Genomic DNA, 27,893 nt, shown 5'->3' with positions numbered 1-27,893 from the left:
GAGACATTTGTCTTCAGGTCAGACACATTAAATTGATTGTGGGATGACTCCAAAAAGACCATAAGAGGTTGAGTCATCCTACAACTTGAGTCACATGCCTTCTTCACAGGAATAACCCTGGAAGGCAGAGAGAAAAGCCCACCCTATCTCTCCCTTCCTGGCAGATGGCATGGGAGCCACTTGGCAGAAGGCAGAATAATATGTTTGATGGAAAAGGATACGACCTGGCTCCAAAAATAATGACTGTCAATGTATGGTTCATTCACGTCTGCTTTACTAGCAAACAAAACTAGAAACAAAAGATAAGAAGTGCCAAATATGCACTTCAACACTTATCTACAGCTTTTTCTTCAGCAAGAATCTTTTGCAGGACACCAAGACAGAGCCAGAAATCTTGCTGATTAGTTTAAAATGACTGCTTGTCTTTTAAATATTACAAGCTGGGTGCAATAATATCATGTTTAACCCCCAGCCAGCAACTCAGCCCCACACAGCTCACTCCTCTCCAGTGGGATGATGGAGACAATCAGGAAGGTAAAACTGAGAAAACTCATGGGCTGAGATAAAGACAGTTTAGTAGGTAAAGCAAAAGCGATACACACAAGCAATGCAAATCAAGGAATTCAATCACCACTTCCCATAGGCAGGCAGATGTTCAGCCATTCCCAGGAAAGCCAGGCCCCATCACACACAACAGTGACTTGGGAAGACAAACACCATCACTCTGAACATTCCTGCCTTCCTTCTTCCCCCAGCTTTATGCGCTGAGCAAGACATCATATAGTCTGGGATATCCCTGTGGTCAGCTGGAGTCAGCTGTCCCGGCTGTGACCCCTCCCAGCTTCTTGTGAAGCCCTGGCCTCCTTGTTGATGGGGTGGGGTGAGAGGCCTTGATAATGTCCAAGCACTTGGCAGGAATAACAAAACCATCCCTGCGTTATCACCACTGTCTCCAGCACAAATCCAAAACATATCCCTGTACCAGCTACTCTGAAGAAAATTAACTCAATCTCAGCCAAAACCAGCTTAGATAGGCAATGATGTAAAGTGAATCAGGGACATTTCTTCCATATTCAGTGTAAAGAGATGGCAGAAGATGACTTACCATACAGGAGTGCATGTCTTAGAAACCCATTTAGGGATGAAACAAGCTGTATTCTGCAAGTAGCTGTATTTCCTTATTAATAACATGGTGAAAGGATAAGCTTTGACTGGATAAGTCTACATATCTAAAGCTAAATGAGACGAAAAGCGCTAAAAGTGTTTACATTTTTAGGAGACATATATATATGTATATTATAATGATGATTATTCAACCTATATTCAAGCTCTATATCAAATCTATAGGTAACTATGTATGTTTCAGTAGTAGGGATGTTTCTGCTGGTCAAACAAGAAACCCCCATATGTAGGAATGTCTCCTGCATGCCCACACTGTCATGCATTTAAAATTTACACTGCAGCCATGAGTCCTTGAAATATAAAGATATTACCAAACTTTCATTTTCATTCATTTTCAGTCTGAAAAGAGTTTTGGAGGATGGCACATTTCAAAGGAATGTGGAATAAAATGTGAGGTGAAAAGTAGGGAAAATTTTACTTGCTAGCATAAAATATTTCTAAATTAGTTCTTTTTTCCACATCCTTCATACCACAGATATGGATGAACATGGGTCTACAAATTCAAGTTAGTGTGAATTCTGGAACAGCAGCATCATATCAGTACATCAGAAAATAAAACCTACCTAATGCAGGCATTGTAACTCAGGCTGATACAAAACATTCTACAGTAACATGCTTAAAGAGGAAACCAGACTATGAATGAAAGAGTGAGGTTACCTCTAAAAGTACTTATTTTTCTTCCCATGACAGTAAGAGAGAGCAAAGGAAAACTATTTGACTGATCAACCAAAACCTAAGACTTTTTACACAGTGCACAGTTATTCTTATTTAAGAAAAAGATTATAAAAGAGTACTTCTAAGAAAAATCAAGTATTATCTCTTTCCTATGAGGTGACTTAGGACACAAGGAAGAGTCAGGATACCTACAAGGTAACCAAGGAGAAAAGACAAAAAAGATGTCTTTGATGTCCGTAAAAGTGTAATCACATAGGTTAATAAATTTATTAAAAAGCAGCAAACATATATAATTAGTAAGAAAGGGGAACAAGGAAAAATATTTTAAAAGCCATAATCTACCTTTGGTGTTGCTTTCAGTCCTTTTCCTTCCATCCCCATAGGGGGGGAATCTTTACTCTTCTGTCTGTTTCCTTTCTACATGCTTGGTTTAAAAACCCATTGGAATCTTTCCCTGGATCTCAGAATGCTTTGGATCAGACCTTACTCTAACAGGCATAGGCTAATTTGTGTGAGACATTTATATTATCGTCTTCCTGCTGCAGTCGTGCAAAAGTTATATTTCACATTTTTTGATGGCTTCAGTTAATGAAGAATAGATTCAGTTCATTTCAGATCATGCCCAAATATACCCACTGGATGTAATATTGTGGCTGATCTCTCATTATAAAGATGTCATGATAAAGATGACCTACAATTTTTTGAGACACAGTATTGGACTCCCTGTACCATCCGTTCATTGTTCCATGGCTGAAAATGTCAACAAACAAAAATATGTTCTCATTCTCTAACCAGAAGTCTCACGGGACAGTAAGAAAACATCTGCAAGATAATTCAATCAATGACATCACTATCTTTGAAGTTTGTACTGCACAGACTTAAAATCCAGTTGGACAAACTTTTATAACTTACTTGGTGATAGTTAATCCCCTAATTTGGTAAGAAAAGCTTAAAAAAAGTCAAGCCAAAGAGACAAAATTGAAGGTAATGTGGAAAGTGGGAACAAAGGAGAATGCAAGAATCTTAAAATCTGAATTAGTGCTGTTTGAACAAGGATTAGGAGCTTCTGATAACATTAACATAAATTTCCTATTGCTTTGGGGCAATCAGGCCCAGATGCCTGAAGTTTTCTCACAAAATTTCAGCTTTCTGAAAAATATTGAATAGGAAACTAAGACATTAGGAATGTGATGAGAAAAAAAAATTAATTCTTCAGTGTTCTTAACTTCTTTGTATCTTACAACCATCATGGATATTATTCTTACCACGTGTATTCAGATAGTTAAATCTCTGAGCCCCTTCCCAAGTAATGGGTAATATAATACCAAAATTTGTTGTGAGATGCTGAAATAAAACAAAATCTAAATGACTCTGAGGATGTTAAACCACATAAATGGCATATCATTTTTCCTAAAAAGAATGTATAGATATTCCTATTGAAGACAAATTGTTTAAACTGTTAAAAAAATCACTAAGAGGTACTAGTAAAGGGCATGATAATGTTTGCTTGGTATTAAAAGTGCTGGATGAGCCTCCAGTGCAAAGGTTTAATTGAGTATTTCTGTTAATAATTGTTGCAACAATTGCTCCTATGAGTAGAACTAATAAACCCAAAAATAAAATGAAATCTACTCTCTTAAAAATAACCTGCTTTTTACAAAAAGAAGTGCTGCTTAGCAGTTGCAAAATAATTTTTTTCTTATATAAAGAATATACATTACAAAGACAAGACATGGCTTTCAAACCTGTTAAAGTCATCTGAAAGACCTATATACTGCTCTTTTGATGTTACGATTTTGTAATCAACAAAGTAAAGCAAGAGAATTATGCAGGAAATAACTGATTGCATAATATTAGGCAAAAATATAAGAACATTTACTTTGAAACAGCAAAGCCGTCTATTCTGAAAAGTGCTTATTACCATTAAGGTGTTACATCAATAAATATTTCTGCTTGTTAAGCTGAAGTATTTTCACAAAGAAAACACATGGCATGTAGGTTAAACAACAGCTTCAAGTATCCTGAATTTGTGCACGTGCATCCTATTAGACTTTGTCCTTAGTGCTTGATAAATCAGTTGTCTTACATATTATGAGTCCAAGAATTAGAGAACATCAGTTCTGACTGTATCGATTAAAGCACAGTGTGGCAGAGAGGACACTGAACTACATTACTTTAAGGAGATCCATCTGTGAAACATCTGGTGACTCCACCAGCTAGGGAGACAGGCTTCCATGAGTTCCTCGCACTTGCCAAGCTTTGTAACACAAGTAATAAATAATTCCAGTAAAAAATGTAATTTCAAAGTGAAGTATTCTGCACCACTAGAGTTATTTAGGAAGAATGATGAATATGGGGACATACTTCTGTAGCGATATTTTTGAGGAAAGTTTTTCACTTTTCTTCCCATTCATATAATTCATTAAAGTATTTCAAATAAAATGCTGTTATTTAGATCAGACTCATGGTAACAAAATTTTGAAGGAACTTTGAGAGAAAGCAGCTACAGTATGTACTTCAGATTCTTTCCCCCACCGCATACAGCTTCTTGATTTTCAGATATTATTTTATAGCCTTATTTTATCCCTTGAGCTCCAAGACCTAACACTAAGGGGCACCAGAGAACTGAACTGCATCTGTTCGGCTCCATCAGGAACGAGCTACTGAAACTAAGCTGCAAGTTACTCACTGTGCTAGGTGGAGAAGGAATGGGGCTTTGGGGGAAACACAGGAGGCAAAACAACAGTTCTGCATGACATATTGTCTGTTACAGAAAACTGTCAGTGGAAAAGCAAGGACATGCTCATTTTGAAAATACCAAATGTCTTATTATAGTTTATTTCTAGGTGCTGAAAAAGAACTCTCACTCTGTATTTCTAGGCAAAAGTTGGGAAATGTGTGAAAATATTACATGACATGAAAATGGATTTTTTTTGAGAAGCCAAGTATATCTAAACCATCCTAGCATACTGACTTTGAGTATATTTGCTTTGATCTTAGACAAGTGTAAACAGAGGAGCAAAGACTTAGAAATTAATTTTTATATTAAGTTTCAAAGGAGGTCTGAATACCAGTATGTTTTCATTACCAATTCTTGAAGTTCCACTATGAAGATAAAGAACTTTCATCATTTCATTGTGGATTGAAAATTTGTCTATTATCCTCTCATTTTCCCAACAGGACAAAAGGGAAACACCATTTAAAAAAAAAAAAAAGTATATAAATTAAGCCTGTTTGCCAGGTGTGGACTCCAAAACCAACTTTCTTCACCTCAAGTTTGTCTGTCAAACACAGAATAATTACACAGTCACTGCCGCGTATCTTAGTAGAGCACATTTTGAAAATCTCAGACCTGATGTCAGGAACCTGTTGCTTATCCCAGTTGTTTTTGGTTTGGTTTGGGTTTCCTTTTTTTTTTTTTTCCCTGTATTTCTGCTTCAGTTCCTTTATTCTAACAATAAATACATAATCAAACTAGCAAAAGATAATTAAATAAATTATGCTACATTTTAGAGTGGTAAAGTTGTCCTGAATGCCTTTTAAGAGCTTGGTCACAGTCTTGTCCCGAAACAGAAAGCATTACAAAAATGCAAATTAAATACCAGAGCCAGTATGTCAAATAATTTCAATCAAAGTTTCAAGACCAAAACTAATAATGTACCATTAGCAGATGGTGTGAGCTGATTGACTGAAAATTGCAAAGATGCATTCTGATTTGAGTACTGTAGACCTTTCCTTACACTACTAACACTTATTTCTATATCTTGAAATAGCCTATTGAAATAAAATCCGCAGGTAACTTCTGCTTGCTGTAGTATTTGACTGACAGATCTTGTAAGGCCAGATGAGACCATTATGATAATGCGCTTTCACCCCAGCATAACACAGGGCACAGAACCCCGCTCAGTAATTCATACCTCAGGTCTGCATCTTCTGTTCGAGATTTACCATCTCCTTTTGAGAGACATCCAGCCTTGATTTACTGCTCAAAGTGACAGAAATTCCGGCACATTCCTTGGTAAGATCACCCTTTTGTTAAGGACGGCTGCAGTCAGATTAGGTACAAATTGTGTCCTCCTCTGATACAGTTTAGTCTCAGGTCTTTTCCCACTACATTTTTGGATGCTGAATTCAAGAACCATCAGCAAGCTGTATTAGTTCATAGACCATGTTAAAGAAAAAAGGCTTTCTTTAACCCTAAAATGGGGCAAAGCCACCTTTTGCGGTACATTGTATGTACTTTTTTCAAGGGCCATTGTCAGTCCCTCAGGATAGAGAAAGCCTCAGGAAAAAGGAAAAATATGGTTTCTAAACCTTCTACCAGTCCAATGAAGAAATTAAAATACGTGTCTTGGTTATCCTATTGCCAAATAGGATAGAAATAGATATATTGCCAAATAGCATACCTGATGTCTCAAGGTGAACACCAGGTCTTCATCTGATACTGTTCTACCTCTAGCTGGCACCTACTCTTCTCTTGTGTGGAATCCAGAAAACTTGGTGAGTGATAAGTGATAAGTGAGTGTCCTTTCATCTTGCTCACATCGCATAAGTGAGCAAGATGAAAGGAGTGAGAGACACTTAGGCATGTGCAAACAGTATGCTTATTTAAGCAAGAGACCTTGATGGTTGGGGACAGAAGGTGTTTGGGTCTCTGCCATGGGTCCAAGAGGAGACATCAGTGATATCATCACCCTAGCAGGAGAGCTAAGCCTGGCCCCTCTGTCTTTCTCTCTAAGTAGTGATATCTAAACAGGGAAACAGACAGGCAGTACTTACCCGCTCATGGGCTGAACCAGGGTTCTGCAAAACTTCTCTTGGGGAAACAGCTTGGAGTTTATGGTCATTTTGCTTTACAGCTCTCTGACTGAAAGACAGGCAACTGTGTTCAGGCATTTTACTGTGTGGCCAAAAACTGGCCAGGATGCAGAGCCTGGAGTTTCATATGCCATTTGTGATTTGCTATGACAAGGACAGGCACAGAGACAGACCTCTTCAGCCACCATCCTGCGTGGACATGGTGTTTCATGGACACAAAGGGAAGGAGACCCTGAAGGAGAGAGGGCTGGAGAGTGGTACTGAGCAGTCCCTTCGGTGAGTAGAAAGAGTTGCATCGAGGAAGCCCTTTGGATGGGGCCATGTGGTCCCCAGTGCATCTCCCACCTCCTCCTCTTCCTCAGGCAGGAGGAGGCAGAGTTGCTGCTGCTGCCAATGCGCCAGGATAGAGCGATCTCGGCGCGGGAGGAGATGACGCAAAAGGCAGAGCTCCCCCCAAAAAAGTGTTTCTCCAGGACGAAGATGGCGGCAACTTAGCCCAGGGGCCCAAGATGCCTGTGCCCATCGGGGGCCCCCAGCCAGGCAGTTCCGCCCCGTGCGCCCGGGGACACCGCGCCCGGCGGCAGCAGCGGCGGCAGCCGCAGCCCATTGTCACCAGCAGCGGCGGCGGCCCCGGCAGCCTCCTCCTCCTCTTCCTCTTCCTCCTCCTCCTCTTCAGCATCCTCGGCAGCGCTCCGGGAGCCCTGCAGCAGCGTCTCTCCAGTTAGAGCGGAGCGGGGAGAGAAGAAAGAGACTGAGACAGCGGTGCAGGCATCTGTGCCGCGGCTCGGGGCTGAGGAAGAGGAGCAGCGGCGGCAGGGAGGAAGAGGAGGCGAGGAGCCCTCCGTAGCCGTCCGTCGGCAGCGGGGGACGCGGCATGCGGTTGTCCGGGGGCAGTGGGCTTTTCTCAGGAGGAAGATGGGGAGCTGCGATCTGACCATGCCTGGGTGAGAGGGGGAAAGGACCAGTCGCGCAGCCCCGCCACCACCAACTCTCACCACCACTACCACCACCACCACCACCACCATCTCCTCTCCCTCCTCCTCCTCTCTCTGCGTTATTGCTCTTATCTTCTCCACGGCACTCCGCGTTGGATGGACTGGGGCTGTTTCGGGTGGTGAGACCAAGGCAGAACCACCGGCGAAAAACAACAATATCTCGGAGGAAGAAAAAGAAGAAAGAAAGAAAAAGAGAAAGAAAGAAAAAAAGAGGAAGAAAGAGAGACGGGGGGAGAGTGGAAGAGGGAGAGAGCGAGCGAGAGAAGGGAAGGCAGGCAAGAAAATCCCCCCAATCTTTTAAGTCAATGTATATTGTGGTGACAGTGGCAAAGGAGCCCTCACGGTGGAGTCGGCCAGGGCTGTGCGTTCCCAAAATATGACCAGGGGTGCTTGGATGTGTAGTCGGCAGTATGATGACGGCTTAAAAATCTGGTTCGCACCCCGGGAGAACGAGAAACCCTTCACGGATTCAGAGAGGGCTCAGAAATGGCGACTGTCCCTGGCATCGCTCTTGTTTTTCACGGTCCTGCTCTCTGATCACTTGTGGTTCTGCGCCGAGGCCAAATTCACGGGGACCGGAGAGAAGGAGCAGCCGCCGCCCGAGAAGCCGGAGCCCGCGGAGCCGGAGCTGCTGGCGGGCATGGGGGAGCCGGCGCCCCCCGCGCCCCGGCTCCTCGCCCCCCCCTCGCCCTCCCTCCCGCCCTCCCCCGGCAGCAGCGGCGGCGGCGGCAGCCGCGGCAGCCGCACCAACGGCACCGAGCCCCGGCACGGCAAGGCTGCTTTCCTGGGGAACTCCACCGCCAGGCCCCTGGAAACGTGCCCCCCCCCGGGCTCCTCGTCCGGGCAGTGCTTCAGCGTGGGCGACGCGGAGGCGGTGTGCCGGTGGCCGGGGGGGTCGGGGCGGCCGCGGGGCACGGGGCAGAGCCCGGCGCCCGGCTGGGACCTGACGGATTTTTACCTTTCCTTTTGTAATTCCTACACACTTTGGGAGTTGTTCGCCGGGTTGTCCAATCCGGACACTTTGAACTGCAGTCTGGATGTGGTGCTGAAGGGGGAAGGCTCCTGCAGCCAGTGCGTCCAGGCTTACCAGCGCTACGACCAGCACGCTCAGGAGAAATACGAAGAGTTTGAGCTTATGCTCCAGAAATATTTACAGTCGGATGAGTACTCGGTGAAATCGTGTCCTGAGGATTGTAAGGTAGGAGCCCCTGCTGTGTTTCCTGTCCCTGGCTGTCGAGCTGGCGTGCCTCCCTCGGCTGTTGTGGCTGCCGTGGACCCTGTTGTGCCTGCTTCGGTCTCTGCCCCTGGCGCCGGCGGCCGCGGTTCTCACGGTGCAGGCGGTGCTGCGGAGGGTATCGTCTGGGGTCCCCCCCTTAGCGCATTATTAAAAGAGAGGAAGAGAGAGGGGAAAGCTTGAGAAAACGCAAAAAGAAGTGATCCTTAGTCCTCTGGGAGAGTAGCGCTGGATTTCCCCCTCCTCATGAATATGCGATTGGCTCCGGCTCGGCTGCCGGCTTCCAGCGGGCTGGGATGCGACTTGGCGGCAGGCAGCGACAGGGTCTGCATGACAATGAGCGGGGCTGGGAGCTGCGACCGGTCTCGGGGCTGCCCGACGTCGCTGCCCAGGCCGCCGGCCCTCGGGGGGCAGGTGGCCGCGGTGCCCCCGGGACGGGCGGTTCATCCCCCCGCGGCGGCCAGGGGCGCGCACCGGAGGCTCCGGGTGGGTTCCGTCGGGCGCCTGGCCCCGGAGGCGGCGGTGCTGGACGGCAGCAGAGCGGTGCGGCGCCGGGCCGCCTCGGGAGCGGGACAGTGTTTTCAGGCGCTCTGCCAAAATCTGTGGATCTGGGGAAAGCTGGAGGACAAGGGTGTCTGTTGACGGGCACCGCAGTGGCCCTTGGTTGGGAAGTGATGGTGATAGCGTTTTGATAAGCCGCGGCTGTTTCCTTTGGTGCCACTGGTGACTGCTCAGAGAGATCCAGAGGTTTTTCTTTTCCTTTGCTAGAATGCAGAGGGTCCCACTTTGGCTCTTGTAGTTGTTGCCTTTTCTTTACTTTTGAACAAGATTAGTTGGCCTATCTCTCAAGACAGGGCAGAGGAAAAGAGTTGTCATCGGTACCTAAAATAGCTAACTGCATGCTTTTTTCCCGTGTTTGAGTACTTGTTAGGAGGTGAATATTTCTGCCCTGAACTGGGTTATCCCAACTACTGTAGCACTACACTAACCAATCTGAACCAAATTCTGCTTTAGCAGTGGAACACAACAATGCATGAGAATCACTACTCTGAATAGGAGGCCTGGCAGTACCTCTGTGCTCTGTAACTTCAGCAGGGCCTTCTGAAATAATTTCATGGTAACAGCCTATGCCTAAAGAATCCCATTCGCCGATAACTTAATATAATTTGCACATATATTTCCCACAAAAATTGATCCACAGTCCCTCCAGAAGCTGAAATAACTTGCTACCTAATTGGATAAAGTAGGAAAGTTATTGTGGTTTTTTTTTTATTTCTAAACCTGACAAAAGTAAGGTGGGTCACCAGAAGTGTTGACTCCACTCTTTTTAGATTGCAAACTGTGTGTGTACACACTCATTGTATATGTGCTATGTACTCAATTACTGATAATGTAAACATATTTTATTTCCAGAGTGAATGGGGTAAGTAAAAAAGGGTATCAAATGTAGATATCTATTGTTGTAAGGAAATTTTTGTCATTTCAGTAGCCCTATAATTAGAAATTGACCTACTATTCCATGCTGCCAAATGATCAGCATTTACATGCTTAAAGTGATTTTTTTTGTGTCACAGTTCAGTTTGACTGAACTTTACCACAAAGTGCTCAGTTGCTTACAGAGTATCAGGGTGTAAAAGGTGTTGAAAATGAACAGAACAGCAAATTTATGCTGTGTAACGATTTTCCCTTCACACATCCAATGAGGAGAAGTACTTTTTTAATGATGGAGAAAAAGTTGTTGACATTAAAATGATTGTGTGAAAGTTAAATGAACTAGACAAATGCCAGCGACCTACATTTCTGCGGTTCTGAGTGCCAGATGATAATGCTTTATGTTTTGAGAATTTGGCCAACCAATCTGTGTTAAAAAAGAAAGATATTTCAGAAGAGGAAAGTCAAAAAAACCCCAAACCATGGGTGTGTTTTCTCTCTCTCCAGGGCATCTGGTGGGCACTGCAGATGCCCACCCAGTGCGGGTGCGGAGCGCAGTGGGGTGAGCGGCGGGGCTGGGCTGGGCTGGGCTGGGCTGAGCTGAGCCGGTCAGTGCTGTCCGGAGCGGAGGGCCAGGGGACCGCTGTCCAAGGTGCTGCAGGACAGCGCGCACAGCCCGTGGCCAGGCAGGCGACATGCCGCTCTCTGCCCCCGTGCCCTGATTTGGTGCTTCTGGGTCCCTCTGGAGCCTTTTGATTCGTGGGGGTGATTGAGAGAGCCGAGTGGATGGCACGTCCAGCGGTCTGACGTGTGTGTTCATGTGCTTGTGCGTGGGCTGCCCCGAAGAGTGTAGAGGTGAAACTTGAAACTCGAAACTCGAATACTTTGTGACTGTTGCAATATTTTGCTGGGCTTACTGGTGTTTTATATATATTTCATTTATAAAAGTCAATCAGGACATTCTCTTTTCTTGTGTGTGTAAGTAAATATTATTTTTTTTGCATGTTGGATATTTAGCTAATTCTTAGGTAAAGAGTCAGATTAGAAAATAACTTGACATCTAGCTATGTGGTTTAGGCACACATTATTTGGGTGTCGTGGTTTATGTGGTGACCTGCTTTTTCTTTTAAACAAAGTGCTAAAAATACTGCCTTTACTCAATAATCATGTATGTAAGCCTTGGCTTAATACAATGAAAGGTATTGTTAACTAGTCTATTTGTATTTAAGATGTCTTTAGCATTCTTGGAGGGCAGCTTAGTTCACAGAAAAAGAGAGATTTTCATCCAGTTGACCAATTATAGCAGATGATAAAAATTAATAAAATTTACACTGAATTACAGTCAAGAATAAACTTGTAATTGGGGGTTGCTTCCCCCTTCCCCAACTCTCCACAGCACCATACACCATCCTCAGCACTGTCATCCTCTCACAGTAAAGTGTGAAGATCATGGTGGGTTTCTCAGCCCAGCAAGTTACGCCTTTCCAGAAAGTACTGTTGGTGATAACAAATAGTGCATATCAAAAATGCCCTTGATTCATGAGTCTAAACCTCAGACTTTATGTTTTCATTCTTTTATCTGAATCCAGAAGAAGATGAACTATACTTTCAAAATACTCTGTCTTCCACTACATGTCTCCTGGTCTCTGAAGCATATTTTAAATTAATTGCTTTGTATTGCAGGAGTTTGCAGGCAGGACTTGTTTGACTTATAGATCACATTTAGCTATTCTATGTGGTGGGTTTTGGTTTTGGTTTTGATATATAAGTGTACTCAGTTTGTTTTTGTTGTTTTTTTTTTTTTTTTTTTTTAAGAGTGTTGTCCTGTAATTAAGGTCTTACAATTAAACTTTTATTGAGTTGCATTGCGGTTTTTGAAAATTTTGTAGAAAATGCTGAAAATTTTTTAAATTTAGAAAACAATTATTTTTGATGGTATCAATAAATATGCATATGCCTTTTATATTGTTTGTATGTCAGAAGACTTTATGTGTTGTTTAGAAGCTTGAAATGTCAGTGTTGTCTCACTTTAAATCCATCCTCAACTTATTTCTTATAAACACTTCTTAAAGTCTGATGTCTCTATATATTGTTTCCTTGTCTTGACAGTCACATATTAGTAATGGCTAAACCGTAAACATAAGAGAAATATTTGAATGTATTACATATTCAACTAGATGGTGAAACAAATTGGTGTAGCTTTATTGAATCACTAAAGTAACAGAGTAACTGAAAATCTGGATCTACACTTCTGTTTTTCTGTTTGAAATTTAATTTAGATTTTTTTAAAGATGTTTATGAAATCTTGCTACTGCCTATTATGAACTTGTGGTCATATTTGCAGTGATTTGTCTCAGCAATATCTATAATTTCTTGGTTTCCAGAAAATCATTTTTATATGCAGTGTGTCACAGCACAGTATTCAGAAAATTAACAGAAACTGTATTGCCTTGATGTTGGAAGACACAGTTCCTCATTATGACTTGTCAATGTTCTATCAGGGGAAATACTCAAGTTCTTATTCTTACGGCAGCAGGCAATCGCTCTGTGGAATAGAAGAAAATTCTGGCTACTTCTGATTAAGAACTGGGTCAAATAACTAAGTAGGACATAAAAGTGTAAAGGGTTTCAATATTTTTCTTTTCTTTTTTTTTTTTTTTTTTTTTAAAGATAGAGCTTACATCTTTGTGATTAAGTGTCCGAGGCCAGGGCTTTCTTGGCAAATATGTTTATTAATGTTTGAACAAGATACCAGTCATAATTTCTGACACAGGTTTCTTTAACCTAGTGCAAGTTGAGAGTGTTTAAAATGTGGGCTCTCTTAGCAGTAGTTAAAATTTTGAAATGTATACTTCAGGTAAGTGCATTATAATTAAAATAACATTAAAATAATTCATTTTTCCTCATCGAATATCAAAGAGGAAAAATAAAACGACACCAACTCTTCTTATATCAACATTGCTAAAAAGCAAACTTTGGCTGACATCCAATGTACTCAACATGCACAGGCAGATTTTTGTTTTTCAGGAATTAAATATCACTTGATAACTTCTGATTTGAGGTTTATGGTAATGGTATCAAAATATGTGATAGAATAGCTGAGTTATAATACTACTTAGTTGAAAAATGTGTGCCAATAAAGGGTTTCATCATTAAGCATAGATTATATAGTTGCTAGGAATATAAAGTAGGTATTTCTGTTACTGAAGAATTTTTTTTGATCAAAGAACTGTGCTCATCTACTTTTATTTGAGTAAGAGGGTGATTGAAAGTTATTTAAAACAATTAAAATCACATTTCTTCTTAGATGTTATCTGGAAATATCAAAGCTTATGTGAATCACTACTTTCCTAAGAACTTTTTCCCAAACAGCATATGCAGTCTAATTAGGTTTTGATTTAAAATCTCCATTAAGCTGGCAGAAAAGAGCAGATGAGAAATACAAACCCAAAAGCTCAAATGATAAAAGAACCCTTCAGTTACAAAAGATCACATAGACCAGCATCTGCCACAAAGTTAGGTATTTCAGTTTTACATCTTAATCACATATTTATATGATGATGGTTTTGTGCAAGAGTGATACCTAAGCTACTCAGAAGAAACCCATATGAATTAAACTTTGAAGATCTGTACTGGTGGTCTAATACAAAAAAGAACACCTCCCTTAATTACTGAACTTTTCTGATTCTCTTGAAATATAATTCTTTATTTTAAAGCTCTTTTTTAAAATGAATACTATGCTGTATTTTAAAAAAAACCCTCAAAATCCTTAAATGTTTACACTTTTAAAAACTTTGGTTTAAAATGATGTGAAACTAATGTGACTGTGTAAATTGATGTTTGCAGAATTTGATGTTTTTTGATGTTATTTGTTCATGTGATTTTTTTTAAGTAAAAACTGAATTATTTTTCAAAACTAATTTAAGACAAATATGTGGATGAATTTAGTGTAACTCTTCTTGTAGTATTGGTATAATACAAGGACCAACACTGACAATGTGCTAAGGGATTTGTGTTTTGGCCTAAAATCCTGGTACTGCAGTCTGCTTCAGTCTCCTATTTTGAGCTAGATGAATGGTACTGCACTCAGGGAAGACTATGCTCATTCTTGTGGTTATTCAATTGCTTAAATGCTTTACTGGATCGGGATCAGATCTCTTCATTCCTAAAAGAGAAAATTCACCAGGGCGTTCTTTCCAGAAGTACGTTAACCGCACTTAACTTCTAAAATTTTGCATCTAGTTGATGCATCAAGATACTCATCCCATTTATATTGTCAATGGGTACATCATTCCTGATTTAGGAAAGAAAATCACTGCAGATTACTAGCATAGAGTAGTTAAAGTGGATTCTGCCCTAATCAACAGCCACCATTTAATGTTTCATGGTATTAATATCACATAGTCTGGGACCTCATGGGTCTGCCCTCAATTTCACTTTGTTCACTTGTTCTCTTTACATCAAGCAGTGTGCTTCACATGCACCTTGCAGAGACTGTGACAATCTTGCTTCTTCATTTCAGGTTCTACTGGAAAAGGTAATCAAAATGCAAATTATAGTTCTATCACTTATCCTGCCTAAAAATCATTTGGTCTATACATAGTAATTTATAACTTCAGTCTTGCACTAAGATCCATAATGTATTTAGATCTGTGAATTGGCTAAAAGGGAAAAAATAACTTAGAAGCTGAGTTCTTAAATATTACTTTTTGATAAGTATCAGTCATAACATCCCAGAAGATAGAAAAATAAAGTAATCCATATGACAAAAAGAAAAAAAAAAGCTAGATATCCATTATGGGTATCCACAGAAAATACAAAAGTTCAGACTCTCTTTGTAGTCAGTGGAGATACATAGGTAATTCTAGAGTCTAAGTCAGTTCACAATAAAGTGGACATCTAAAATAGGTCAGATGGATTATGCCCTAAAATACTTATTTTATGTCTGTTGTCTCTAAGGAGGACATACTGTCATTTTATCTCAGATACAAACACTTCCACCCACTGTTGACCTCAAAAGTCACATTAGATGAATCCGAACAAAGTGATTTTGGTATAAAAATTAGGTTTGGATAAAATTATGTTCATATGCAAAATTTAACTGTGAAAAAGTTTGTAAAATCCTACTACTTGTGCTGTCCTACACCAGCCTGGTGAAATCACAAGTCTCTTTCACGTCTCTGATATCGATACTCTGTTGCTGAAGAATGTGTGAGCTATGCAGTACGCTTCCTGGGGATGAGAACAGGAAAGAGCCTTGTATGACATAACGACATTTTCATCACTTTTTTTTTGAGAGAAGACCAAAGTCTTCTGCATATGTCTTTTCCAGTTGTTATTTCTGCTGAGAAACCAGACAATAACAATTGTAGGTCATCTTAATAGACATTTTTGTAGGAGATGTGCTAGAGATTATTTCTCTTATTCTCCCATCTCTCTTTACAAGCAGGGTGGATTTTTTGGGGGGAGTGTAGTGTCTATGTATGAGAATTTCTTCCCTTAGTCCAAATCAGAGGAAACTCCCAAGGCTACTCAAGCTCCCTCACTCAGGAAACACATATTTGTAGACATTTATGCCAGTTTACTACAATAAGCATACTGTACTTTTCTATGTACTTTTCACTGTATTTTTCTCTTGTCAGAACTGTAGAGCAAACATCTCTAAGTGAGAATGTGTGTGAGCTTGATTTCCTTCGCAGCATCAATTGGTTAGATGAATACAAATGTAGTGAGGCACTGAAGACATATTCTGGCTTGTGGAGAGATTTGATTAATTTGATGATACGTTAAAAAAATAAAGACCAGATTTCTCTTTGAATTTGTCATTTGACCTTGTTTGCAAACAGGGTAGATATATGAAATATGTGAATTTCTCCTTTAGAACATGCACACTGATGAGCTATATCCAACGAGCTCCCAGTCCATAATGAGAAAAAGAATAGAGCATGGTGTAAGTGGCTCTGAAGTGAAGTTGATCACCACTTGATATTCTCCCACCCTTCATCTCATCTCATCTCATCTCATCTCATCTCATCTCATCTCATCTCATCTCATCTCATCTCATCTCGTCTCATCTCCTTCATCCAAACTGATGGACATGTGTCAAAAGCTGTGTTTGATACAACATTGGCCAAAAGCCTTTTTGGAACAACCTGGCATGAGCCTTTGAAGCACTGATTGAATGCAACAAAATTGTTGGGATGAATGGTTATGATAAATGCTGAAGTGACAGACTTACGTATATGTGTTGACAAACAATATATATTGATTTTGAGAGTGGACTCAGATGTTTCATCTTTAGAAGAAAACCTCATGATTAAAACAATAGTAAAGATGATCTGAAGTTACCAGCAAACAATATGTTTCAGTCTAGGATTTTAGAAGTTCAGTCTAGGTTTTTAGAAGTTCTGCAGTAGCTTGGAAGCCATTGTGGATGTTTTAAATGACTTCAGTGAAATTAGAAGGAAATGGTACCAGGCAGATTACAAATAAAAAAAAGGTCCAAGTTTTCACTTTTGGGGTATGATACTGTCATTTTTATGGGTTTTTAAAAATGTTTTTATTTAGGGAATTTCATTATTAAGGCATTATATTTTCAAATCTATCCATTATAAAATTTTAGAAAGGGAAAAAAAAAAAGAAATTGTATTACGTTTGCATTTTGGATAGTGCAATATACTGCAGCTTTTAGGAGGTATTTTCCATGGAGGAAGTATGATATCTAGAGTGCTTTTTAAATGCATGTTTAATTCTTGTTGATCCTCTGCATGTTAGATTAGATGTTGCCTTCAATTTGCCTGAACACTTATGTAAATGGTATCTTGGGCCTGTCAACAGACTTCATCTCTGTTAAGCATCATAATGAAGTATCTTTATTACATTTTAATGATATTAGCAGTCCAGAATCAGAGGGCATTCTTTATTAAGGGGACGGGAAAAAGATGAGATATTTAGAAATAATATTTTTCTCATTTTATTCATTCTTTTAGGAGAGTTTGCAGAGTTTGCTGATTGATATGATTTGCTGATCATTGCTCTGCATTGGTTAGCTTCCTCTCTGTATTTAAGGGGTTACATTTAAAGGTTCTTGTCAAAAAAATGAGTTTTATATGAAATGTATTTATTTAGATAAATACTTGGATTTCAAGGGAGAACTTGAGCAACTCTTAAATACTTTAAAATCTGTATTAAGTTAATTACATATCTCAGAGACCTCTGTGTGTAGGATAGACAACTAAATGTAAGATGATAAATATAAAAATTTATTCATGTAAACTTATTTTTCATGACCAGTATACCAGATGGAAAAGCTTTTGCTAGTGTGGAAAGTATATTCTTAACTCATATGATATGATTTATTGTGCTCATGAGTCAAGACAATATAATTTTTTTACCAGTGTAACTTCATTTAGAGGAGTATTTTTTTCACTGTTAAAGTTACATTTTCAAAGGCACTAAAATCATCTCTGCTGAGACAAATGTTTGTATACACACACACGGGATTGAAAAAACAGATGTTCTTAAAAATAAAAACCAGCTTGTAGAACAACAACAAAATGGCAAATGAAAAGTCCAATTTGTTTTTAGGCTACTTATATTGGGAATAAATAATACAAGTATATATATTTTAAAAATACACCCACAAAAATTATATGTAAATTTCCTATGAATACTCTTAACATTGCCTTCACATATATTTGTTGAAACTGTATTTCTGTATGGAAGTGCTTTAGAATAATGAAGACACTTCACAGCTGGAAGTAAAAATTCCTGTGTATTGAACAACTTGCAACTTACTATGAAACTGACTGTGGTGACATCTGGTATAGCACATCTTGCTTCAAAAGTAAATTATTTTTGAAATACAAGAGATCTGTAAGTTCCAGCATATATTATCAAAATGATGAAAATAAAATTGTGTATGTCAATTGTAATCTTTATAATAAAAACATCCACAAATAATCCCAAATCCATGCTTTGGTAAAGATTAAAATCTCTGAAGGGTTTGAAGAGAAGCTTTACTGTAACATCTATTCAGAATACTAATTGTAAGTAAACTCCTTAAGTGAGTTTCTGGTGGTTTTCCAGTGGGATGTGTCTGTACTGATTCTAGCCATGTTAAAGCCAGGCAATCAGTGTAATCTGTGGAAAAAGATCCATGTCATAAAAGCCTCATTTACTGCCTTTTTATTATTTAGCAAAGTATCCCAAATGCATCTATTTTAGGATATTGCAAATTTTATACCTCTAAAGGTATAAACCAATCCTTTCATATTTTTCCTTTTACACTGGGTTCAAGCTGTCAATATTGTGGTACAGTGCTTTAATGAGAGACTGGGAAGTTTTTATTACAAGAAAGTTTTTTTGCAGAAGGGAACAAGTATGTGAAGCTCATAGCATCCTGTATGTGGGGATGCCCCAGCATGTGCTGCCTGCCTGGAACTTAGAAGCTCTGCCCTGGAGCAGGGCCAGGGCTGAGGATATATGAGGATTAGATTCCACTGGCTTGAGGTTCTGCACTTAAAAAAGGGAAGCAAATCAAAACCATAGCCAAGGTCCCCTGGGATGGCTTTTAAAATTCTTCTTGCATCCAGAGATGAGAAATGTTCATTTCCAGTCCTGTTCTGTCGTGGAGTTAAAGTCTTGATGTAATATTTCTACAGAGAACCTGACAGAACTTGGACCAGTATTATGAAGAAGTAGGAGTTTCTGAACAAGGTACATTTGAAATATTACCCAAATTATATTGAAAGCAGAAACAATTTTTGTATTTTAACTTCTTTTCATTTATGCTTTCTGATGTAACAATCCTTGGGGAAATGACCCCTATTACAAGCTGAGTTTAGCTAACAAGATATAGTATAGTGCTGGAGTTCAGGAAATGAAGCTTCTTGTTTTATATTCCAGTTCAGTTAGAAGTGCATTATGGTTTCTTTTGTCTCTATTTAAATCTCATAATTGTTAAAGCTGAATCTTATAAGTGCACATTTTTTGTTCCAACCTCACTATATTAATGAAATTAAATCATTGATGTAACAATAGCTTTTCAAAATCCAGGTACCAAGATTAATTCCTGGGACAAGACAAGAGTAAAAGTACTGCTAGCCAGTCTCTGCATGACAAATATGAATTTAAAATATTATTTTATTTTCATTTGTAAATATAGGCCAATTTTCTTTAGTCAGCAATCTACAGTGACATAAACCAGGACTAACTCCATTGAAATAAATGGCTTTACTTACACGTAATACTCTTTTGAGAGGAGGAACATGATATGCTTTAAAACTCAAATATATGAATTCAGAAGGACTGTTTTGACTCAGATTGATTTGCTTTACAAACCTTGCTACTAAAAGCAATATTCAGAGTGCCTTAAATGCTCATTTCCTTGTCTTTGAATGACATTACTAATTTGTAATTGTTGTTAGATTAATGATTTTTTCCTCTTTTCTTTGTTGTTGTACTTGGTCTTGATTGTGTTCTCTTATTCTATTGATTTTTCAGGCACTGCTGTAGAAAAATATTATGAGCTTAAGTTGTTCAGCTGTCCAGGGAGAGGAAAACCTTGAAGAAAACAAAGCAAAATTATTTGCCTTTTCCAGCCAAGAGTGTAGGTCATCCACCAGGGTTAAAAGGAGAGATGATGATCAGTAGTATTGCTTGTTTAAATCCAGAGAAGATGCTTTGATTGGTGCAAATACACTCTGTATTTATGCTGGCATAAATACAGCTAAAATTTAAGCATAAGTTGAAGAATTTATCAGCTAGTGGAAATTTTGCTCTGTGGTACATTTCAACACTCATAAAAAGGTAGTAATTTTAACAATGACTCATCTTAAATAAAAATTACAGGTTTGATACACACGTATGTGTGTGTACGTATATATATGTATATGTCTTAAAGGAGGTGGAACAAGGAAATTATTGAAGTAGGATCAAGTGTTCTGGAAAGTAGACAGTCCTACAGTAGAGTCCTATGGAAATCTGAAGTGTCATGGATTATGGAAAATTAAGAAGTACAGGAAAATGTAACATTTGTTTCTAAATAGTCTTCTCCTTTTTTCAGGGTTTGTTTTCTGACGGTGTGGAAGTGTAAATTACTTATTTTTTTTTTCTTTCATCAATACTTCAGAAAGGTGCTACAGTAAAAGTAGAATACACATGCATCTATTGTTGGGATGCCCACTGACCCATCTTACATTGGTCTTCACAATGCATTTGTAGAGACCATTTGTGGAATATTTTAGATTTTTTTTAATTTCTGCTTCTCTATTTGCATATAACAACAAAGTTTATTGTTCTGCTTATGTGTGCTTCTTTCTTAAGACCGGGATATTTTGACCACTGTGATTATCTGTGAGATCAGGTTTTTATTACTGTTGTATAATGTGATTTTTATTTTTTTTTTCTGAAATATCTTAAAGGGCAGAATGGTGTTAGTTTGTGCAATATAAGCATGAATTACAGTGACTTCCCAAATATTTCTTTAGACCTTTTTTTTTAGTTTCTGATGTTTTGTTTGTTTCTAATTGCTGCAGAAACAGTCTTCTTTAAATTATGGTATGAAAGTAAATACTTACAGCATTTTTTGGGGTTTATTTTTGCTAAATAGTTTTTAATATACGTCTTATTTGAGGAGATCCAGTGGAAGTTTGGGATGGAAGAGACATTTTTCTTCTTTTATAGTTGTTTAGATCTGCAGGAGGAGGAGATAAGTTTTGCAGCTTGCAGAAAATATTTACATCTCAGAGTTTTACCAAAATCTTAACTGGTACGGAAGATCAGTAGCTCATAGGAAGGAATATGACAGCTGTGAATATCAATAAGCTTTTTTTGTTTTTTGGTTCCTCTTAAATTGTACTCCTGGGTACAGGGTAAAGTATATATGAATACAGAGATACTTGAAATTATTTTATGATATGTTCAAAAGAGAAGCAAAAGATCTGAAACTCTTTAGAGGTTTTTTTTTTTTTCCCCCTGCAAATAAAGGCACTGTTGGAGAACTCAAATACTACATTAATTCAGCAGTTCAGGGGCCTGTAGCATGCAGGTGCATCATGAGATACACCTGTGATATTGCTCAAAGGGCTGGTCCTGCTTCAAACTCTGTTCTTGATTTTGTGTCTTAATAGAGTTAAAAGGCAACTATTTATTTCTTACTGAGTCTGTACACACTGGGCAGTGCACAAATCACAGGTGCCTGAGCTGGGTACAGGCAGCTGCCCTCAGGCTGTGTCTCCATCAGCATTTCAGTTCAGGTCTGGGGTGTGCTTTTGAAATTTCCCATTCACTCCCACTCTTACTGCGCCTTGATTCCCCACACAAACTGGATTGCTCTCCGCTGAAAGCAAAGGCAAACAAGCGCCCCAGAAGTGCACCTGTAATGAGCTGCAAGCACTAAGGGATGTGCAGTCCCTAAAAAGGACTAGGGCTAGCCCAAAGTAAAACAGATGAAACACATGTAATGTGGGTACCAGGCTCTTGGCACTGTTTCAGTTTACAGAGTGTCTCTACAGATCCATACTCCTTGTTAATATTCATATAGCTATAGTTAAAGACACTGACATTCAACCTGGAAATAATTCCCAAAGTATCTCAGCAATTTCTTCAGGCCTGCATCTCAAGGCCCTGAGCCAAATTGCTGAAATGATTCACTGCACCTGGCTCTATATAATCATGGCAGTAGTGATCGTGTATTATCTTTTTTTTTTTTTTTTTTAAATCTTCTGTTGGCATGCCTATGGAGGTGATGCAGATTTTTCCTCTATGCTTTCCCTGCATCTGCCAAGCCTCTGTGCAGCAGAGCCACTGCAGCTCTGCTGCATTTTGGGTCTGCCTCTGTCCTCACTGTGGATTTCACAGCACCTTCCCAAAACACAGACATAAGGTTGAACAGAACTGTCAGCGCTTCTTTATGGCAACTCTTGAGTTTTAAATTTCAGAATGGTACAAAAATATCTAAATAATCATGAAAAGGAAAAATTTTTGTGAGGGAAATTGGCAGCAGTGAATCTAGTCTGTCCTGTCTTCATACAATACTACCCTTACTATGTTCTAATGTATTTTCTTGTTTCCTGCTAAAATAAAAAATACTACTATGATGCAGTGTTCAGGCTAGATTTTGGGTAGCCACTGAACTGAAAATTAGTTATGCAGGAAAGCCTAAGTAGCTGATTTTCTTTTTTGATTATTTAAATTTCTATATACATGCAAAGACTTAATTTTCTTTGGATTTTTTCAGAATACAAGACAAAGCTGTGCCTATGTTATGGATTCATATTATTCTTCTTCATAGAAGAATTTTTTCTTTGAATGATTAGAAAGTACTGTGCAGTTCATTAGAAAACAGGACACTGGAAGGATATTTCCCTACTGATAGAATATTTGCTGTTAGCATGAGGAACTACTACCTTTCCAGGTTTTATTATTTTTATTGCAATGTGCCCAGTAATTACAGGTCACTGCTTTTGAACCCTGAGAATTCATGCCATATATTGTCTTGGTTTTAAGTAAATTTACTGGACTTCTAGGAAGAAAATCAGTTCTTCTAGAGGTCGTATTCTAATAGTAACAGTATTGCTGACGATCTGTGGGGTTTAATGTTTTTAGCCTTTGGTAACCATCAAGAAGCTTTCTTACCTTTTACCCAACTCAAAACCTGAGTAGGGATAAAAGGAGGCAAGAAAAATGATATACTGACCTAGCAAAAATGGATAAAGAAATAATTGGCTGAAATTGTATCAGTGTGTGTGATTGATCAAAACATGAGGGGAATACCTGCCAGCTGATCAGCACTTTTTGCACCACCAGATGTTACTGAGCTGACCAGGAACTGCAAGGGAGACCAAGCAGCAGAGACAAGACATTGTCCAGCCAGTAGGAAAAGCAGAGTGGCAGACAGCCAAAACTGCACATTTAACTAAGGTCAACATAAGAGTAGACAAACAACACATTCTCATAAGACTCAGTCAAATGTATCTCAGGTTATACTCATGTTACTTTACCCTGAAGCCTGAAGGAGCTGATACTGAAGAATCAGAAAACTGAAAAGAGCATGTTTTTTGGCAGGCAGGCTGTAGGAACTGACATCCTACACTGCTCAGTGGTCTGCTCTGGGAATAAGCTTGGGAGGTAAAATGAATTTTACACCAGACCAGACGATTGTTTGATAGTTTGTGAAGTTTATTCTTCGTTCATATTAGGCATTAGTCAATTTATCATGCTTCTGATTCAATAAAATACTTTTCCATATTCTTTTCTATTAGTGTATTTTCATACACAAAGAGGTATCTTACTGTTAGAGATAAATTTCACTTCCAAAGGCACTTAGAATAGTGTTCAAAATTTTAATTTTCTTTAAATGTGTAGCAGTCCCACCAAAATGTCATCAAAATCTGGTTCTTGCTTTGTTTCAGGCATTAAATCTGTTGATTCTTTGTAATAATTGAGTTAAGATTTCTGTTCCAGTAGTTTTTACTGGGTTTTTTTGTATAGCTCCTCTAATATTTTTTTTCTTATATCTAGTGGCAAACTGTTAGATTGAAGTGGAGACCAGGGTAGAAGGTGATGTTTACATTTATAAGAATTATATTAAAGAGGTATAGCTAAACCTGTAATCAAACCCAGAAAATATGATTTTGAATATACTGAAATACTAGTAGAGGGATATGTTGCCTAATTGCCATTTTCACATACAGTTTTTGGTCTGTATTAATGGCTACTGACTGATGAAGGCATTTAAGTGCAATTTCTTTTTTGACAGAGAATGATTTTTTGTGTATATTGTCTACATAAATGAGCATGTCTGCACATCTGCTGTAATACAAGAGTTTCCTACAGCTCTGAAACATTACAGTATGGGCGTTACCTGTGATTCTTGGCAAAAAGGATGCATGTATCAAGTCTTCATTCATTAAGCTTTTGCTATTAGCAGCTGTTCCTTGTAGACCCTGTTTCGCATGTTACTGTTACTTTAATTATCTGAAGGACGTTGGTATAGGCCACACCACCTGGTTTGATGCAGCCAAGGTTGTGCTAAATACATTTCCAGCTCGTGCCCACCAGTGGTAAAGATGGCAATTGAAAACATCTTTCAGGGTATAGCTATTACTTTCCCTTTATTTTTCATCACTACTTAGTCTTTTCTTTTTTCCCCTCCTTAAGCTCTCTGCCAAACCAACCTCTCCTGATAAGTTTGACTGTGGGTCTTTGATGCAGTGATAATTCTGTACTAAGAAGGACAATTTTCTAAAAGGGGGAATAAAATATGAGTATCCGTGACTGAAGACCTGCAGCTGAAAAGAGTGGATTATGATGTAAAGAAGTTGGGATAAGAATAAGCTGTGTGTCCATGAAATAGATGATGATAACTGCAGAGGTAGCTTGATTTTTCATTTATTGTTTGTGTTGGTTTGATTCTGGCTTGCTGTACTGAACGGAGTACTGTGAGGAACTTTTACGTATAAATCCACAAAAAAAATCAAAGTCCTTCATTAAAATGGTGTTACCTTTCAACTTGGCAACATCAAATGTGGAGTTCTGTATCTTTGGTTTAAATAATAATGAAAAACAATTGTCTGTTTTAAATATGCAATTTTCAGTTTTGCTGAATTCTTTATTTGTCTTATGAAGAGAGTTAAGTAATGATATAATTTTTTTTTTTGATTTACATTTACTTATTCATTATGTCTTTTTAACCTCTTCATTTAAAGGTGCCAGGCTTCACCCCTATAAAAAAAAATCTCAGCCTTTATGCCAGTAGTGTTCCCTTTTTCTTCTCTTTCTCAACAACGTATTTATTTTAGATTGTGGTTAGTGCCAGAGAAGTATTGTCATTGATCTGTGCATATCAAGAGGGTCTTCCCCCCTTCAGTGGTTATACTGGGTTTTTAATTCTAGATGAAGTATTTCGTATGGTTCTTTCCCCTGTGCTTCTAGTGGGCTTGGCAGTGCTGCATTCCATCTGCCATTGTTTCCCCTTTCACTGAGCTCTTCTAAGCAACCCGAAAGCTCCTTGGCCTGCTTTGGCCTTAATTAATCTAAGACTTGTTGTGTCTGTTATAAACATTTCCATCTTATTGTTAGTCCCATTTCCAGATGATTAATAAATAGATTAAACACTCTCATCCTTTGTAAAGAACCTGAGGGCACCTTGCTGTTAACCTGTAGCCACATGGAACAGTGACCACCAATAAATGCATTCTGCTTCTGTGTTCTCCTTTTTGTAGTTGGTTTCTAATCAATGACAATGTTTTACTTCTCATCTTGTGATTACTTAGTTTCTCTAATAGCCTTTTGTGGGAAGCATTCTCAAAGGCTTTTTGGATGTTCAGAAGACTTGTATCTGCCTGTTCTTTCTTATTTGCTATTTCTTAACATACCAAAAGAATACTAATAGGTTAAGGACACATACAAGGCATTAAGGCTTCTAACTTTAATCCACATATTTAACACTTTTGCTTTTAATTGGCTCCTCAATTTTTACTGCAGTAATGTGTGTGAAGCTGAATTCTTTCTTGGTTTCTCTCAGGAGTTACATGAAGATCACTGCTGTCCTACATGGTTCAGTATACAAACTGATTTCAATGGGAAAGCGCATAATTGTGGATTTCTTTTGATTAATCTTAAATTGCTTTGGGAGCCTTGAATAAACAGTATCCCATTCTTGAGATACATTGATCTTTTATTTATTGATTTGTTCCAGCAATTCCTCTTATGATACTTAAATCATCGAAAGTTCCTTTTCATTACTTGGAAACTCTGGTATATCTTCAGTGCTATGAGTCAAAAAGTGATGTAAAAAATAGTATGCTTTCTCTTCTATATTCTTATCTCATTTAGTTTCTCCTTTAACTTATTGGGAGGGGATTCATGGTCTCTCTTGGTCATATTTTTTGTAACTAGTTACTACATATATTCTCATTTTGTCATCCCACTTCCTCCTTCAGATGAACCTGTCATTGTTTATGCATCTTATACATCAAAAGTGCTTTGGGCCAGGTGCACTGGAAAATCCACAACTCTTGCACTCCAAAAAGTAACTTGAAGCTTCCATGTTCAAAGATCTGATTGGGTTGAAGTGTAATTTATCTATTTTATTTTTATTTTTAGCTGTGTACGACTTGGAAGGGAGAGTAACGTGTTTTCCTCACAGATGGGGGCAGAATTGGAGCCATGTGTGCTGGGTCACACAATAGCATCATAGCTGGAAAGGGAATAACAAGATAAGCTTAGATTCTGCTGAGAAATCTAGGACAAAAAAGAATCCTGGGAATTCTTACTGATACACTGTTTCTAGGTACTTGTTTTCCAAATCTTTCTCCCTGTATGTGTTGCAGCGTCTATGCACACACATGCCTCATTTTCTCAGGTGTTGGTTTATAAAACCATTGTAATATGCATGGGTTCTGAACTCATTCCTTCAGACTAACAAGCAGGTTTGGTTTTTTTAAAAATCTCTCTCCTCCAAAAATCCAGCAGGCTTGGGGATGCCCTTCTCCGCTATTTGTGTAATTGCCTGCTAGCTGGAGAACTCAGTTAAGAGGTAGAGAATTTGCTGGTCTTACGTTCGGTGTCCTCCACAGCTTGAAGATATTCAAAGGCACTTGAACATAGTGGAGCAGTGGGAATAACATGAAGTGGTAGCTGAAAGGCTTTAAATGAGATATATGTAGCGATAAATTGCTCTGCCTTCAAAACTATATGGTCTTTTTCTCTGTATTTTGAAATTTCAAGTTAGATTTTGCTGAGAATTGTTTTTAATGACTAGTAATATTAGAACTATTTTGATAAAAAATCTCCTAACCACATCTGCTGAATTATTTTTGATCACATGTGTCTTGACATCTCTTTTCACCTCATACAAAATTCTGCTGTTGCACAATCCCCTCCTCCTTTGAGGAAAGAAAGGTGCTTTTATGCCACAGAAAGTGTGGAGTAACTGTTCAAATTCTCCTACGTATGACATTAATGATTTTGGACTTAGGACGGAGCAATAGTGGAACAGCTAGCCTGTTTGAAACCATTCCCACCTGAGTATACCTACATCAATATATGCCCTCCAGGGAATGTTTCAAACCATTAAAGGCTACAAGGTTTGAAACTTTACCAAAGCTATATATATGCAGCAAAAGACCCAGAGGAACTTTTGCCTCAGTAATAGCTTCTTCTGGGTCTTCCAGCATACACCAGGGCATATTACAAACATCAAAATATGCTCAGAGGGTACAGGCTACATTTCAGTTCCTCCAGGGATGTTTTACAGGGATGGAAATAGAATCCCTTCTCTGTTCTACTCTCATAAGCATTCAAGTAGGAATTAGGAGGACAGTCTCAGGAAACAGTGTCTAAAGGATATTAAGAGGAATGACCTGGCTTTCAGAGATACTAAGCACTCATATGCTGAGTTAGGACACAAATTAGGATCTAATTTCTAACATGTGAAAAAAGCTAACACAGGAAGAAATGCTTTTTAATGAAACCAAGACAGTTTAATGTACTTGGTAGGAAAACTGTAGTCCTTTTTGAATAGGAAATATTTTTTTCAGATTTTTTGGTGT

At 38.8% G+C, this 27,893-nt stretch overlaps 1 protein-coding gene across 1 annotated transcript in view; it reads left to right on the top strand.

Moving 5' to 3' along the window:
* The first annotated feature begins 7,058 nt into the window (after window positions 1-7,058).
* NALF1 (NALCN channel auxiliary factor 1) overlaps window positions 7,059-27,893 on the top strand; it is a 454,878-nt gene continuing 434,043 nt past the window's right edge. Inside the window, exon 1 of the mRNA XM_048295943.1 lies at window positions 7,059-8,868. Coding sequence (XP_048151900.1) covers window positions 8,047-8,868 — 822 coding nt within the window. The 5' untranslated portion in view covers window positions 7,059-8,046. The remainder of the gene's footprint in view (window positions 8,869-27,893) is intronic.

The sequence above is a fragment of the Corvus hawaiiensis genome, chromosome 2 (assembly GCF_020740725.1).
Source record: "Corvus hawaiiensis isolate bCorHaw1 chromosome 2, bCorHaw1.pri.cur, whole genome shotgun sequence".
Classification (NCBI taxonomy): domain Eukaryota; kingdom Metazoa; phylum Chordata; class Aves; order Passeriformes; family Corvidae; genus Corvus; species Corvus hawaiiensis.
Note: the sequence above shows the minus strand (reverse complement) of the source record. Positions and strands in the feature narration are given on the sequence as shown.